At 42.5% G+C, this 17,871-nt stretch overlaps 1 protein-coding gene across 1 annotated transcript in view; it reads left to right on the top strand.

The window, feature by feature from the left end:
* The window catches only part of ITGA5 (integrin subunit alpha 5), a 118,830-nt gene that overhangs the window by 47,044 nt on the left and 53,915 nt on the right, over positions 1-17,871 (top strand). Inside the window, exon 2 of the mRNA XM_040425857.1 lies at positions 11,044-11,174. Within this exon, the coding sequence (XP_040281791.1) occupies positions 11,044-11,174 (131 nt within the window). The remainder of the gene's footprint in view (positions 1-11,043; positions 11,175-17,871) is intronic.

Below are 17,871 nucleotides of genomic sequence, written 5' to 3'. Positions count from 1 at the left end.
GGCAGTAAAAAAAATCTGTCCCAGAGGTTGCACATGGTGTAAAGAATAATAGAACTTATACCCACCTTATCAATCCCCCATTGCTACAGTTCTGACCGTGCCGGGTACCTGCTGCACCCCACTTCCTGCTATTGTCTCAAAATGTCAGGAAATGATGGTGAATTCTGGTCAGCCAATCATTGGCTGTAACCATGACCCACCTTAGCTAGTGAGCTAAAAGTTTGACTCTTGGACTGTCCAAAAAGTAGGGTGGTATGCAATCACAGCATTACATCTGAAGATGAGGGCATATTCTCACAAACGTGGTTTGGTTCTGCATCCGAGCCGCATATTTTGCAGCTCTGATGTGGACCCGTTCACTTCAATGGGGCCGCAAAAGATGCGGACAGCACTCCGTGTTGCTCCGTTCCCTGGCCCCACAAAAACTATAGTTCATGCCCTATTGTCCGTTTTATGGACAAGAATCGGCATTCCTATAATCGGCCGCCTGTTCCATTCCACAAATTGAGGATTGCATCAATGTTTAATATTCGCGTGCATGAGCCCTAAAGCTGTTAGAAATCAAGTCAGCAGTGAAATCGGTGAAACCAGTTTTTACTTTCAACTGAAGTCTATAAAATTCAGATTTCTAACAGCTATACTTTCTGATGTAATGCCGGGATCCCGCAATGTATGGGTACCAGCTAGGGATAAGCGAATCGACTTCGGATGAAGCAGCCAAAGCAGATTCGCATAAAACTTCATTCTAACATTATTCGAATGCATTAGCTCCGATGAGCCGAAGTTATTGCTTCGAAGTCTCGGAAGACTTTGCGCAATAACTTCATAAATTTTATTTGTACTGTAAAAGACCATTTTCCGAACTCAGGTTCGGTTCCAAGTGCTAACTTGGAACCGAACCACAGTTCGGGAAATGTATATTTATTTTTATTAACAGTACAAATTAATTTCTGAAGTTATTGCGAAGTCCTGCGGGACTTTGCAAAGCAATTACTTCGGCTCATCAGAGCCAATACATTCTAATACTGTACGGAGCTCCTGCTCTGTACAGTATTAGAACGAAGTTTTATGCGAATTGACTTCGGATGTTTTTCATCCGAAGTCTATTCGCTCATCCCTAGTACCAGCCTTGTAGCTGCACGGAAAGAAAGCTCTGTATTATTTATTTATTTTTTGCCATGTGGAGGCACGGACCGAAAGCTCTGTATCTTGTGGATTGCGGACCCATTCAAATGTTTGCTGGCCACCCATATTCATGTGAATGAGCCCTAATACAGATCTAAAAAACGGAAGTTTGAATGACCTTAAGGCAGTGATAGCGAACCTTTTAGAGACCGAGTGGCAGGAAAAATCTACGGCATATTGGCACACCTTAGACTTTTTCCAGGGCGTGGGGGCCCACAGAGAGGGCTGAGTGCCACCACTGGCACCCATGCCGTAGTTTCGCCACCACTTCAGCCCTTAAGAATGAGAACTTTCATGGGCATGTCATTCATAAATTAATAAACCAGTGAGCTGTAAGACCCGGCCATGCTAGGTCTTCTAGTTAACGCATGAGTGGTCATGATACAATGGCTCCCTTGATTGTACTCCGGCCACCAATGCTCCGATTTGTGCTCATGTGAGTTGAGACTTTGCTAGTCGGCCTGCAGAATGGCATTGTATATGTGGCCCCTAAAGGTTAACTGCTGTATAAGTTGTGATTGAACAAAAGTCCATGTATTTCATGTAGAATAGATCATTATTCGTCGAAGCTGCTGTTACTTGGAATTCTCTTCGGTTATGCGCAAATGATCACTGACTTGCACATCAGAGAGCGCTCTACCATTGTGCTTTCATGAGGCTGACACAAGGCTCTGTTCATTTGGACAGCGACATTGCCTTGAGCAATCAGAACTATCTACATACGGACTGAAGGTTCTTTTTCTTTGAGATTTTCTGTCTATTGCTGTAACCGTTTTTCATTTATTGTGTAGTTATTAGTCATTTTAAAAACTGAACTAACTTCCTCTTTATTGGAGGTCGCAGACATTTGCCATGTTATGATGAGCTGAATAGTGGTCCCCTCTGAATTGGCAACTGACTTTGGTTTTCTTGACATTTATGTATATATCTATATACACAGATCAGCCATGACATTAAATCCACCTGCGTTACATTGTGTAGTTGCCCTTCATGGCACAAAAACGTGATTTGCTAAGACCCCACAAGACCTCAGAATGTTTCCAGTGGTATCTGGCACCAAGATGTTAACAGTGGATCCTTTAAATGATATATTTGTCAGTATGATCAACCAGGTTGTTCATGCTGAATGCGGCAATCCAATCTGTTCATTTCATGGAAAATGCCACTTTTAGTGTTATGCTAATGAGGTGCTCAGAGCACCAAGGGGCGGGACTCCCCCTTGGAGCGCTACTTCACCTTTTTGCCTCAGTCACTCCCCCTCTTCCACTGATTGACAGGGTCAGACATGATCACTATTCTGATGCCTGAGAGGAATGACTTGGGCTGAAAGGTGGAGGTGAAGAAGTGATCTTGGCTCTGAGTAGCTCCATTAGCAAAAAAATGAAGTAGTCTTCTCTTCAAAATAACAGATTGGAATGTTACAAGACAGGGACTGGCCTGGTTTACTAGGGTTGATCATGCTGACAGATGCCCTTCTCGGCCTTTACATGGGCCGAGAATCTTAGAGGTGATTGCGATTATCTGGCAGTGTAAATGTACCACTTATTTACCCGATGAAGGAGCGAAACGCTCATTTATCAGGTAATCTGATCATTTATGTGGACACAAAAATCGCTGTTTGCCGGCAGCACATTGTGCTGTGGTTAACACGACTTCTGTCTGCAAACAGCGGGTCAGTATGGGGAAGAACTATTGCATTTGCGATTTAATCCTCCCCATACTCTGGAGGAGATCGCTGCATGTAAATGCAGTGGTCTCATCCGCTAACAAGCCTCAGATAGTCGGGAAGGAACGCTTCCTTCCCAATATCTGCTGCTCTGTTCCATGTAAAGGGGAGGTGGGATCTCTATGGATTGGACGGAGTTACCTATTTGAAATCCAACAACCTTTTTATTCTTCAAACCATTCCTAAACATTTTGGCCGTGTTGGGGCACATTATCTTGCTAAAAGGGACCACTGCCATTGAGACATTTCCTAAAGAATCACGCTGCCTCCTTCGATTTGCCTTCTTTCCATAGTGCGTCCTGGTGCTTTCTATTACCTAGGTAATCCAAACATTCAGGCCATCCACATGATGCAAAATAAACATTCATCAAAGCAGGCCACCTTTTTCATTGTTCTATACTCTTTTAGGGCTCTTTCACACTTGCGTTCTTGTCTTCCGGCATAGAGTTCCGTCGTCGGGGCTCTATGCCGGAAGAATCCTGATCAGGATTATCCTAATGCATTCTGAATGGAGAGAAATCCGTTCAGGATGCATCAGGATGTCTTCAGTTCCGGAACGGAACGTTTTTTGGCCGGAGAAAATACCGCAGCATGCTGCGCTTTTTGCTCCGGCCAAAAATCCGGAACACTTGCCGCAAGGCCGGATACGGAATTAATGCCCATTGAAAGGCATTGATCCGGATCCGGCCTTAAGCTAAACGTCGTTTCGGCGCATTGCCGGAGCCGACATTTAGCTTTTTCAGAGTGGTTACCATGGCTGCCAAGACGCTAAAGTCCTGGCAGCCATGGTAAAGTGTAGTGGGGAGCGGGGGAGCAGTATACTTACCGTCCGTGCGGCTCCCCGGGCGCTCCAGAGTGACGTCAGGGCGCCCCAAGCGCATGGATCATGTGATCACATGGATCACGTCATCCATGTGCATGGGACGCTCTGACGTCATTCTGGAGCGCCCCGGGAGCCGCACGGACTGTAAGTATACCGCTCCCCCGCTCCTACTATGGCAACCAGGACTTTAATAGCGTCCTGGGTGCCATAGTAACACTGAACGCATTTGGAAGACTGTTCCGTCTTCAAATGCTTTCAGTACACTTGCGTTTTTCCGGATCCGGCGTGTAATTCCGGCAAGTGGAGTACACGCCGGATCCGGACAACGCAAGTGTGAAAGAGGCCTTAACGGTCTTTTGCCCATTTGTAGGTGCTTTTTCCAGTGGCTAGGTGTCAACATAGGCATTTTACTGCATGCAGTGCTGCACTGTTTCCTATAACACCTTTCTATCATAACAATTATTCACCGGCAAGGATTTGTAGGATCCATGGGCATATTGGCCAATTTCTTTGATCAACGTTTACATCAAACTATTATCCAAAATAATGGCCAACAGATTGACCTCACTACTGCCGGGACTTGTGGGCCCATGCAAGTAGGATTCATAAAGGGACGAGCAGTGATAACAAATATTCACAAGGTTTTAGTGGCTCTGGATGGGGTCTGGCCAGGAGAACATCCCATATTATTGGCTTTAGATACAGAGAAAGCCTTTTAATAATGTCAAGTGGAACGCGCTGAACAAGACTGGGATTGCAGGGAAATTTTGAACTGTACTGGCAGCAGTACAGATTAGGGTTTCTGTTGGAACCTTTTATACTGACCAAGGACATCAGACAGGGCTCCCCATTATTGCCCCTATTATTCAATATAGCTTTGGAACCATTAGCCCGCCATATTGGGGATTCCTTGCGCTATACAAGAGAATTCAAATTGGACCCAAAGAATTAAAGATAACATTGTTTGCTGACAGTGTGATGATATTTATGGGTGAACCCCAAACATGTTTCTTTTGAATGAGCTTGGTCTGAATCTCCCCCCCCCCCCCCCCCCCAAGCCATCCTTCACCTACATGAATATCAAAATGGGTCACTCTTCAGACAGTTTTATATTCCTTAATGGGGTTGTCTCACTTCAGCTAATGGCAATTATTACATAGAGGAACTTAATACATTAGTAAATGGCTTGTATTGTTATGCATATTGCTTCCTTTGCCGGCTGGATTCATTTTTCCATCACATTATACACTGCTCACTTCCATGGTTACAACCACCCTGCAATCCATCAGTGGTAGTCGTGCTTACACACAATAGAAAAAAGTTCTAGCCTATCTGCTCTCCAACAGTCCCAGCCACCAATAATGTGCAAGCACGATCACCACTGCTGTATTGCAGGGTGGTTGTAGTAATGGAAACAAGCAGTGTATAATGTGATGGAAAAAATGAATCTAGCCAGCAAAGGAGGCAATATGGACGATCACAATACTTTAGTAAATGCCTTGTATTAACCTGGTCTACATGATAAATGTCATTTGCTGAAGTGAGACAACTCCTTTAAATTACTCCCCTATCTTCATGCAAATACAGGGAGACTTGGCCAGATGGCAACATCTCCCCTTGTGTTTTTTTGGGTAGATGCTATTTGGTCAAAATGGTTGCATTTCTGAAGCTCTTATACCCCCTGCAAACCTTACTTCTGTTAATCAAACAAAATGATGTAAAAAACCTTAAACGCCTCAATGGTGAAACTCCTTTGGGCATCTAGAAATCCTAGAATTGCTCTTGAAAAATGTATGCTTTGTGGACCTGAAGAAGGGTAAATAAGCCAAATATCGGCATGTAATTGATTGGCTAAACTCATCCACTTATTATTCAGCTCTTTCCTTAGAACAGGCATTGGCAGAGCTATGGGAACCCTGCTAGACACTAGATATTCTGTCTTACAGCTAAGTGTTAAACGCTCCATGATATTAAGAAATACTCTAATCTCTTGGAAGGAGAGATTTAAACTCCTCTTTCTGTTGTCGAAACGCATGACATTATGGAGACATCCAAATTTCCCAGAGGGGAGTTATAAGTCCTTAAGGGAGTGGGAGGATAGAGGGATACTCTCCCTTCTTCAGCTTTTATGCCCGGACATGAGTGTACTTTTCAGGAGGATATTGCACAGTTTGGGGTTTCAAGTAAACCATCTCTACAACTTTGAACCTGGAAAATTCTGACCAAGAGGCACAAACTTGGCGAATCACAGGAATTCTAGACACCTTCTCTTCCTTATATAGGACTTTGCAAAACCTTTTCTTGACCATCAACCCTAAACGGATCTTCAGGGTATGAGAACAGATCCTACAAGATCAGGATGTCTACGGGAGGATATTAGAAGACTAGGAAAGATAGTGTGGTGGGTGACCGATGGAGGGAAACTCAATTTAAGCTAATCCATAGGGCAATATGGCTTTAATTTCCCTCCATTGCTGGCAAATCCGGACAAACGTATTTAATGTCCAAAATGGAATGCTCAATTTACCAACTTTTGGCGTGGGATTTGGCAATGGCCACAAGTGGATATATATTGGGATACATTGTTGCAGTATATCTCCTCCATGTGGTCCATTACTTTATCAAAGGATCCTCTTCTATTACTATTCCACTCCATCACGGTGGATAATTTGCAGAATTCAGCGATTAGAAGAGTTCCCCCTCTGTTGCACGCATTTCTCCTATGGCTTCTTTTTCTCCATTAGTTGGACTCTTGAGTTTCTTCTGTTGGAGAACTGGTCGATCATCTCCATAAATGACTGAACTTGGAGAGGATTGAGATTAGGAGGCACAAGGAACTACACTGCTCAAAAAAAATAAAGGGAACACAAAAATAACACATCCTAGATCTGAGTTAATTAAATATTCTTCTGAAATACTTTGTTCTTTACATATTTGAATGTGCTGACAACAAAATCACACAAAAATTTAAAAATGGAAATCAAATTTTTCAACCCATGGAGGTCTGGATTTGGAGTCGCACTCAAAATTAAAGTGGAAAAAAACACTACAGGCTTATCCAACTTTGATGTAATGTCCTTAAAACAAGTCAAAATGAGGCTCAGTAGTGTGTGTGGCCTCCACGTGCCTGTATGACCTCCCTACAACACCTGTGCATGCTCCTGATGAGGTGGAGGACGGTCTCCTGAGGGATCTCCTCCCAGACCTGGACTAAACCATCTGCCAACTCCTGGACAGTCTGTGGTGCAATGTGACGTTGCTGGATAGAGCGAGACATGATGTCCTAGGGGTGCTCAATTGGATTCAGGTCTGGGGAATGTGCGGGCCAGTCCATAGCATCAATGCCTTCGTCTTGCAGGAACTGCTGACACACTCCAGCCACATGAGGTCTAGCATCCTCTTGCATTAGGAGGAACCCAGGGCCAACCGCACCAGCATATGGTCTCACAAGGGGTCTGAGGATCTCATCTCGGTACCTAATGGCAGTCAGGCTACCTCTGGCGAGCACATGGAGGGCTGTGCGGTCCTCCAAAGAAATGCCACCCCACACCATTACTGACCCAATGCCAAACCGGTCATGCTGGAGGATGTTGCAGGCAGCAGAACGTTCTCCACGGCGTCTCCAGACTGTCACGTCTGTCACATGTGCTCAGTGTGAACCTGCTTTCATCTGTGAAGAGCACAGGGCGCCAGTGGTGAATTTGCCAATCTTGGTGTTCTCTGGCAAATGCCAAACGTCCTGCACGGTGTTGGGCTGTCAGCACAACCCCCACCTGTGGACGTCGGGCCCTCATATCACCCTCATGGAGTCTGTTTCTGACCGTTTGAGCAGACACATGCACATTTGTGGCCTGCTGGAGGTCATTTTGCAGGGCTCTGGCAGTGCTCCTCCTGTTCCTCCTTGCACAAAGGGGGAGGTAGCGGTCCTGCTGCTGGGTTGTTGCCCTCCTTCGGCCTCCACGTTTCCTGATGTACTGGCCTGTCTCCTGGTAGTGCCTCCATGCTCTGGACACTACGCTGACGGACACAGCAAACCTTCTTGCCACAGCTCGCATTGATGTGCCATCCTGGATAAGCTGCACTACCTGAGCCACTTGTGTGGGTTGTAGACTCCGTCTCATGCTACCACTAGAGTGAAAGCACCGCCAGCATTCAAAAGTGACTAAAACATCAGCCAGGAAGCATAGGAACTGAGAAGTGTTCTGTGGTCACCACCTGCAGAACCACTCCTTTTATTGGGGGTGTCTTTCTAATTGCCTATAATTTCCACCTGTTGTCTATCCCATTTGCACAACAGCATGTGAAATTGATTGTCACTCAGTGTTGCTTCCTAAGTGGACAGTTTGATTTCACAGAAGTGTGATTGACTTGGAGTTACATTGTGTTGTTTAAGTGTTCCCTTTATTTTTTTGAGCAGTGCATATTCCAAAAATTTTTTGATGGGTGGAAGCCGTTCATAGCTACACGTTGGACACAAACTGAAAACAATCGCCTAATGAGATTGTTCTAGTTCACACAGTGGTATGCAACAGGGAAACTGAAAGGGACCCTAGGCCCACCAAAAATTCAGGGGTGTGTGTGGGGAGTGGGATGAATGGAACACTACATAGATACTTAGATTGTGTAAAATCTTGAATCCTTGCAAATCCTAAAGTAGGGATGGTGGTGATATAATGTGAATGTTTTTTGTGACAACCTAACCTGACTATAGAGATGAGGGCTAAGGTCTGAAAGATACCCTAAATAAGAAGAGATGTTTTGATAGTCTGGATTTTGACCTCTGGATGTTCTGTGATATGATATATTACCTTGATATATTGCAACTGACGACTGATGCTTATCTTATTTTTGTTTTTGATAAAAAGGTTTTAATAAATTGCTTACAAAAAAAATAAAAATGCAAGTGTTTGTACAGTATTTCTTCTCTTTCATCGGACAGGTGGGCTAGCCTTTGTTGCCCGCACATCAGGTCTGGTCTCCCATGATCCTGTTGATGGTTCACTGGTACTTACAACTGCATATTGGGGGAGAAACCCACTAGATCTGCCATTTTGGAGATGCTCTGACCAAGTCAGTCTAGCCATCCCAATTTGGCCTTAGTCAAAGTGGTTTAGAAGATCTTTAACGTTTCTGGTTTTTCAGGTTCCTAAGGCATCAACTTCTGAAAAGAACTGTTCACTTGCTGCCAAATACAGTATATCCCACTCCTTGACAGCTGCCATTGTCGCAAGATTATCAATGTATTCACCTCTCTGGTTTTAATTTTGTGGCTGACTGGAGCCTATCTATTTCTACCTATTTGTATTACATTATTCTCACTAGACTTAAGCTAATAATGCTTCTCAAAATACATTTTACTGCAGTTACCCAAACAAGGTCAAATTACTTTGGGGCCTTAATTTTCATTACCTGTAAGAGGTTAGCATTTTGCAGCTGTCATGAGATAATGTTCATAATAGCGTGCACCTGTGACTCCTCCTGCGTCCTTCTTCCCCAGACGTTAATGGGATCTTCTGTTTGGTTGCAGCACTATATTGGTTGAGTTAGGGGCTTGAACACCTGTTTACGCATCAAAGGAGGCTTCTTAAGTAATAAGCCATGCATGCCAAAGAGGTAATTGGGTGAGGATAAGGGCTTTTTATTAACATCCAGTTGAGATATTTCCCCATACCTGAAGCTACTTTGGTGTCTTATAAGTTTACAGGAGTCCTTAATTACTCAGTCCTAACTACAAGTTCTCCTTGTGAACTGAATGAGTTCCTATATATGGCATCATGGATGGATGTTTGAAGAGTATAAAGATTTAATTACCGGTAGATGTCTATGTCCAACTGTTCTTAATATTTGCTTTAGTTAACAAAATGGAATTTTTTTGGCTATCCAGTCTTGCATATCCTTAGTTTAGTCATTACATGAGACTACAAAACCCCATCTATTCTGTAGAAATTATTATATGGATGCCAATTCCATGATTTTCTTTTCCACCACAATATATTAAAACAGAATGGAGAGTCTATGAATTGTAAATCCCAATTTCATGTTCCTTTTGGCAGGGATTACTGATTGTTTTATTTCTGTTTTAACTGACTTACAACTAGTGGAATGCCTTGCTAACATTATAATGTTCCCAGTCCCTGCATTATAACATGCGTTTACTTATTTGTCATATCAGAGCACAAAACCCCATGTACAAAGGATTCTAAAAGAGCTGCTAATGTAATTACCATATGTTTGTGTGGTTCACTGAACTGGTGAGGTGGAAGAGTGATCATAGCATAGGGTGGAGTTTAAATTTCCTGTTGAAGATCAAGTCAGTCTCTCCCTCTCCTCATACTTTTTAACAGTTTGAAGCTTCCATTTAAACATCTATCAGAAAAGGATTTAAGATTTTTTTTTTTTTTTTTTTTTGTATAAAGCATGTTTGTTTTTATTTTTGTTTTGTTCTGTAGCAGCCCAAAAAAAGACTTGCGATTAGATAAATAGGTAGATGGGCAATCCACTGTCCAAGGGCTCATTAACATGACCATGTGTGCCCCATGCCTGTAATGCTGACCATATTGCTTGAATGGGTCTGCAATCCACAAAATATGGAGCGGTGCGGAGGCACTGATCAGAAGCACTATGAATCACTTCTGTCCATGCCTCCACACCGCAAAAATAAAAGTTCTATTTTTTTTGGTTGTGGTGCCGGACGTTTCTTGCGGATCGCAGACCCATTCAAGTGACTGGGTCCACATTTGCAAAAGGCGTGCACTCGGGCTGGTACCCTTGCATTGCAGACTGCTTTTTGCCGTCCACAGCACGGGGCACACATGCTTGAGTGCATGAGCCCTAATGCTACTGTAAGCAGAAGATGCTGTCTGAAATGTGATCCTCATTATTAATTGTGTTGTAGATTTAGTATGACAGTTCTATTTTGTTCGTAGATAAAGATGTCCTCATGAAAGAATTTCACTTAGTGTAATGTATGATGCTTTGAGTCGCTTATCCCCCTTCCTTCTCTGGTCCAAGTGAATGGTCTGACTGATGGTCAAGCCAAGCTGTTTGGCATGCTAGAAGTCCAAACAAAAGAGGAAGTCAATGAGTAAAGACAGGAAGTAGAATACATGGAGTGATGTCAAAAACTATATCTAGAAAACCATCCACCCATTTCTTGCTAAAAAAAAAAAACACAGCTTGTAGCATCTCTGAGGGATGAGACCCTAATTTAAAGATGGATTTTCTTTTTTTTGTATGTACTAAAATTATATGTATATTTATAAACTTGTAGTTAAAAATGCCCTTTATTGTTTGTCTCCACTTTTTACAGTGTTAGTATCCTGATTGGAGCTCCCAAGGCAAATACAATGCAACCACAGGTGGCTGACGGAGGTGCTGTGTATTATTGCCCCTGGAAAAGGAATGTCAATGACTGTACACCTATCGAATTTGACAAAGAAGGTAACTTGTTTCCAACATGCAAACTGGAATGTGGGAGAGTATACATTTTTAGTGTGTGTGTGTGTGTGTGTGTGTGTGTGTGTGTAAAGTTTGTAACACATTTTAATTTACTGAAAATTAAATGAGCGTAAAGTATGATTCCTCTTCTATAACTATTAATGCTTAAACTTGAATGCATTTCCCATGATTGAAACAGGTATTGGATACTGAAGATATGTGGCCATACTTTGAAAAAAGGTGGTGTTCTGAGAATAGCTAACCACTGTTCTTCCATATCTCCATCTCGAATACACATTCACGCTAAGCTTGGCCAAGCATGCGTTTGTTCCCAACAGGGAGAATAAATAAGCCACTGCCAGACTCCTCTGGTGGTAGCTTCTCTCTTGAGGACAAAAAGATCTGAATTGTTGAAATCCAGTAGCTCTAATGCCTAGACCTACTTTTCATTTACATAGTCCAATGTGAAAATTGACTTGTTCGGCCAATCCACCTTTTGTCAAAAACGGTGCATCATAATATTGGTGCAGAGTCCTTTGAAGAAAATTCAAAAACGCTATCCCAAATCTGGTTCATAGTCCATTTCTTGAGCACCCTGCAGTAGTACTTTTCAAGGTTCGTAGATATTTTAAAGGGTAAAAATCACCCTCATAATTCATTTTCAATAATTCTATCTTGAGTTAACATGGTTACAAGAATTGCCTTTAGGCGGTCTTGCTCCTTGTCACCACATCAAGGTAGTTGATCTCACCTCTTAGCTTGTTCTTTTTTGAAGGTGCAGATGTAGGACAAGCTGTCAGAGCTCTTGGCATAAGCACCTTGAACTACAGATGAGATCATTGGGATCAGCATGAAGCACCTTGCTCTTAAGTCTTCTCTGTTCTGTATGTTACTGCTTAAATTAGAAATTTAAAATGTAATAAAGCTTTGAAATATGAGTCCTTTTTAAAGGTGTTTATTAGTGCTTCTCACGTGATGATTCATTCAGAAAGCCATACAGAGACAGTATTTCTACAGCTACATCTCTATTTCCAGATAATTGCATGACAGCTGGAGAATTGAGCGATAACTTTAGATCTATTTTTGCTCAACAAATACGATCGGTAACGCTTTGGACCCTGTGGTGTATTTCAGGAGTCTAGTCCCTATTTATAAGATTTTAGTCATGCTTTTGTCAGCAATAATAAGATACCCATGAATTACTTGTGCTCCTTTCTCATTCATCCATTCCCCCCCCCCCCCTCCACCAATCATCTATCCCAACACTTTAAAAGTAAATTTTGCCGAACTTTGTGATGTAGTATCTGTGACAATATGCTCACTATTTACACCCTTCATCTATGTAGGCAAGGGAATGACCCAACCACAGCCCTGAAACATCAATTGAGGGGCAAGAGGCAGGATCCGTGAATCCGCCAGCTAATTGGAGCGCCACCTAGTGATTATCTGCGGTGTAAACGCTCATTCAACGGGAATTGGAATGTTTGTGTAGGCACCTAAATCATCATTTGCAGGCAGCAGCTTGGCAAACAATGAGTCTGTTTGGGGATGAGCAATGGCATTAGTGATCTCTCCTCCCCAAATTCCTTCGCTGATGAGCAGGCAATTGCCGGGAAGGATAAGCTTCCTTCCTGACAATCGCCTGAAAAATTGACCAGTGGAAAGGGACTTTTTACATGGGACGACAGAGCAGCAGATTGTTAGGAGGGAAGCGTTCCTTGCTGATGGAGGAGACTGCTGCATGTGCTAATGCCATCGCTCTTCCCCATACTGACTCGTTTGCCAGCAGCAGATTGTGTTTGGTAAACGTTAATATTTGTGTGCCCACAAAACGATCGAAATAAACGGCGGGTAATCAGTGGTACACGTACACCGCCAGATAATCGCTAAAGAGCATTACTATGAATGTTCGTTAACTATTATTGTTGGTATTCTTGGTCTGTATAAAGAGGCCCTTTAGGCTGCTTTCACACAGGCCATGTTTGATCAGTGCTTTCCATCAGAGATAAAGCTTGTCTGGGTCAAAAACACAGTTCCTTGGTTTAGCTCACAATTACTGACTGAGATCACTAATCAAATATTGACTCTGTGAAAGCAGTGTAAGCTGTTCTTAGCCAGAATGGAGAGTCCCTGCAAGTAGTGGGCATATGCACATAATAGAAATGTTCATCTATGATGTACATATATACCATAATGGGAACACATGGATGGAGGTTGCTCAATCTGGACCCCTTTTTTTAATGGCTACCAGTGCAAGATTTCTTATCACGCCAGTTGCCACATCTTCATTTGTTTGATCTTTAACTTGTCATTTTTTAACTAAGTTCTAAGACGTCAACACCACTTCATGAATGTTCACCAAATGCTATTGATATCATGTCTGTGATGAAATAACTACATCTGGGTGGCGTCAGACATGGGTTTTTGTCGCAGTGTTTTTGAGCTAAAGCCTGAAGTGGCTCCAGCAGCAAGAAGTAGAAGTTCTTGCTTTATATTTCTCATTCCCTTCCAATCCACTTCTGGATTTGATAAAAAAAATGCATTAAAAACTGCCACAAAAAGCTGTGTGTGACACCACCCTGTGGAGCTTATTTGTACAGCTGTAGAAAAGTTTAGGCTGAATATAATCCCAGACTTGTGTCATCCTAAGAAATATATTTCTGATTATTACATGACCTTTTGAATTGCCTCAAATGTTTATTCCTAATGTCTAGAAGTTACCGTACACATTTTTTGAAGGCACTCCATTGCCTTGTTGCTTCACATTTTATGTGCCATTGTTTCGCATATGAAGGTCTGAAAACTTTCTGAGCCAGGCAAAAAACTAACAAACTCTGCTTTGTTATATTATCCATGTGATATAGTGCTTAGTTGAGGGGTTATCAGGGAATTTGATATATATTACCTATTGTCAGGATAGGTCATCAAAATCAGATTGGCGGGGCTCTGACTCCTGTTTGAAAAGGCTGCAGCGCTCCGAAAGTTTTTAGGCTTCTTCCTAGGCCAGAGACGTTGCCATACATCAGTCACATGGCTTCGATACAGCTCGGTCCCATTCAACTGAGTGGGCCTGGGCTGCAATACCAAGCACAGCCACAATACAATGTACGGTGCTGTGCTTGGTATGCTGTGAAGAGACTACAGCACTCGCTGAAACTCTGGGAAGTGCACCTTGAAACAGGTGATTGGCGGAGGGTCCGGGAGTCAGACTCCCGCCGATCTGAGCAGCCCTTGAGGAACCTGAGTGGATAATAGTGGCTCCTTTTTATAACAGTCTATCACAGTGGCTGTCCTCTCACTATCCTATGGCCAGTGCAGTGCATATCCTGGTTCTGGGGGTCCTGCCTGATGGCAGCTTGTGATGTTAGGTCTTTTGGATGGGTGTTAGGCGTTTGGCCTCTACTAGGCTTGTAGAGTGCAAAGCGCAATGGTCAACATAGACTTGGGCAAAGATAGGAGTTATGGCCTTCTTTCCTCTCTATTGTGCTAAAGTCTCTCTCAGTAGAATCTATGGTGGACAATAGTACTCTGGCTGTAGTGTCCACTGTGGGATACAGGTCTTTTGAAGGCACGTCTGGCCAGGACATGTTCAAGTGTGAAGGGTGTCTTAACAGTATCCCTCTACTGCAGTAAGGTCTGAATGGTTGTAGTTGCAGATTACCTGCCATGTAGATTCAAAGTTCTCCTTTTTCTCTTTCTGTCTTTTCACTTTCTGTAGATCTTGAAGGAAACTTGAGGCCCAAGAGGAATGCGCACATAAACTTTGTTTCCTTCCCCTCTGAAACTCTAGTCTAGACTCTCCCAAATCCTATCCTTTCCACATCTAGCCAACAAGGGCTAAGCCAGGGTTTTTAACTCTGGATTTGGGATCCATACACCCTATACTGGTTGACATGTGTAACATGGTATGATAATGCCTAACATAACATTTACAACAAACCAATTTGTAGGTACACTCTGTACTGGAATTCTGCAGATGTATGCAGCAGGGAGAAACAAATGCATTGTAAAGCTTACCTATCAATTAAAAGGTTGAAGATGATAGATGGATATTGGGGGGATGGGGGATGTTTCATTTAATCATAAGGTTTTACAGGTGCTTTTGAAATACGACAGGACTGCGTTTTATTACTTGTTGCAAAGTGTCTACTGTTAGTACTTTGTCCCGGACCCCCTCCCTCCTTTATTTTTTATTAGTGCTTGTGCTTTAATAGTGTGTAGACCTCCTCTGTTTGAAAGGAAGTTATAATGCACTGGTTATATGTCCATTTGAAATGTTAAGGGTTAATAGCATACGAATTAACAACTGGGGAAGAGTAGAAATACCTAGTCTTGTTCTTTCTACTGCTCTAGTTGTTACCAGGAAATGAATCCGAAAAGGACCACTGTCCATAAACCTTCTAGAGGTCAACTTCCTGGTGAAAATTAGCAATCAGTTGTAAACATGGCTGTTGTAGGTACTGGCATAAAGTAATACTCTCTTCCTATATTCACACACATCAGGATTATTGCAGAGATTTCTGTACCTGACAAGCTGTTGGTTCATCTGAATACGGCTGTTCTTGTGGCATTCAAAAATGTGTGCAACAAATATGCCACATGTAAGTGTACCCTTAACGTGAATGTGTCATCAGAAAATGACCTGTTTAAATCACATTATGTTTAACATATTTTTAAAGAATTTTTTTATGTTTTTAATTTTCCATGTATTCCATATAAAAAATATTAAAATCCTGCAGTTTTCACACTAGCCACTATGTCTAATAATTGGCTCCACTTCTTGGTTTATACAAATCACTTTACTGCAGTACTCATTCCAATCCTGCCTGTCATACCATTTTTCTTAATGCTTTCTATATGCTGTGTGTGTATATAGCTGAGGACATGGGTTGCTAGATGGCCACTAGCACATCCGCAATACCCAGTTCCCATAGCTTTGTGTGCTTTTATTGTTTAGAAAGAAGATTTGATACATATGCAAATAACAAGTCATATCTTACTTGTGTGACCATAGTCATATTTTTAAGCTCTGACTCATCTCAGGTTAATTTGCATATGTATCAAATCCGTTTTTTTTTACACAAAAGCACACAGAGCTATGGGGACTGGGTATTGCGGATGTGCTTGCGGACATCTAGCAACCCATGTCCTCAGCTCTATACCCAAAATCCCGGTGACAAGTTCCCTTTAACCTCCTCAGGACACAGGGCGTACCGGTACGCCCTGATGTCCTGGTACTTAAGGACACAAGGCGTACGGGTACGTCCTGTGTATTTCCGATCACCGGCAGGCGGTGATCGGAACCCGGTGCCTGCTCAAATCATTGAGCAGGCACCTTGGCTAAATGCAAGGGGGGGTGGGGGTTCCCGCGATCGCCGCAAACCGCAGGTAAATTCAGACCTGCGGTTTGCGGCGGCGATCGGCTGTGCCATCGGGTCCCCATGCGGCTGTAGGGGGGACCCGATGACATGGAAGGCAGCGCGATGCCTAAGGAAGGAATCGCGCTGCCTTCCGGTGACGAGCCTGTGAGATCCAGCCCCCTGGATCTCACAGGCCGGAAGCTGTATGAGTAATACACACAGTATTACTCATACAGCCAATGCATTCCAATACAGAAGTATTGTAATACATTGTAAAGGATTAGACCCCCAAAAGTTCAAGTCCCAAAGTGGGACAAAAAATAAAGTTGAAAAAATAGTTTTCCCCCCAAAAAATAAAGTTTCAAGTAAAAATTAACAAAAACGTAATTTTCCCCAAATAAAGTAAAAAATAGGGGGGGAAGAAAGTATACATATTAGGTATCGCCGTGTCCGTATCGACTGGCTCTATAAAAATATCACCTAACCTAACCCCTCAGATGAACACCGTAAAAAATGTGCTAAATCATTTTTTGTCACCGTACATCACAAAAAGTGTAATAGCAAGCGATCAAAAAGTAATATGCACCCCAAAATAGTGGCAATCAAACCGTCATCTCATCCCGCAAAAAATGAGTCCCTACCTAAGATAATCGCCCAAAAACTGAAAAAACTATGGCTCTCAGAATATGGAAACACTAAAACATTGATTTTTTTTTGCTTCAAAAATGAAATTGTGTAAAACTTGCCTAAATAAAAAAAAGTATACATATTAGGTATCGCCGCATCCGTGACAACCTGGTCTATAAAAATATCACATTATTTAACCTGTCAGATGAATGTTGGAAATAACAAAAAATAAAAACTGTTCCAAAACAGTGAAATAAGGCTGTGTCCTGAAGGGGTTAAGAACCGCTCAGGCAAGATGGCTGCCGCCATAATCCTGTTCAGGAAATAGAAGAAATATATCTGCAATTTGAAAAAAGGATAGGTTTCTATTTAAACTGGCAGATTACATTTTTGGTGACACATTTTCTTTAACTTGTGGAACAGAAAGCTATGATACATGATTGATATGCACACCTTGAGAATAACCTGGTGCGGACTTACCTTTTGGTGTTAGTGTCTCTCTGTAGTTGGTTAGCTGAGAGAATGTGGCCTCTTTGCCTTCTCAGACAGCTGATTGACGAGGGTCCCAGGTGTCAGACCCCCCATTGATCAGATACTAGTGCCCTATCCAGAGAATGTCGGTCTAAAACTCCAGGGAAACACTATTAAAGAGGACCTGTTACTTCTCCTGACATGTCTAAGTAATTACTTCCATTCCCCATGTCCTAATTCTG

Source organism: Bufo bufo, chromosome 3, assembly GCF_905171765.1.
Source record: "Bufo bufo chromosome 3, aBufBuf1.1, whole genome shotgun sequence".
In the NCBI taxonomy this organism is placed as follows: Eukaryota; Metazoa; Chordata; class Amphibia; order Anura; family Bufonidae; genus Bufo; species Bufo bufo.
The sequence above is the reverse complement of the archived record's forward strand: the minus strand, read 5'-3'. Positions and strand labels throughout refer to the sequence as shown.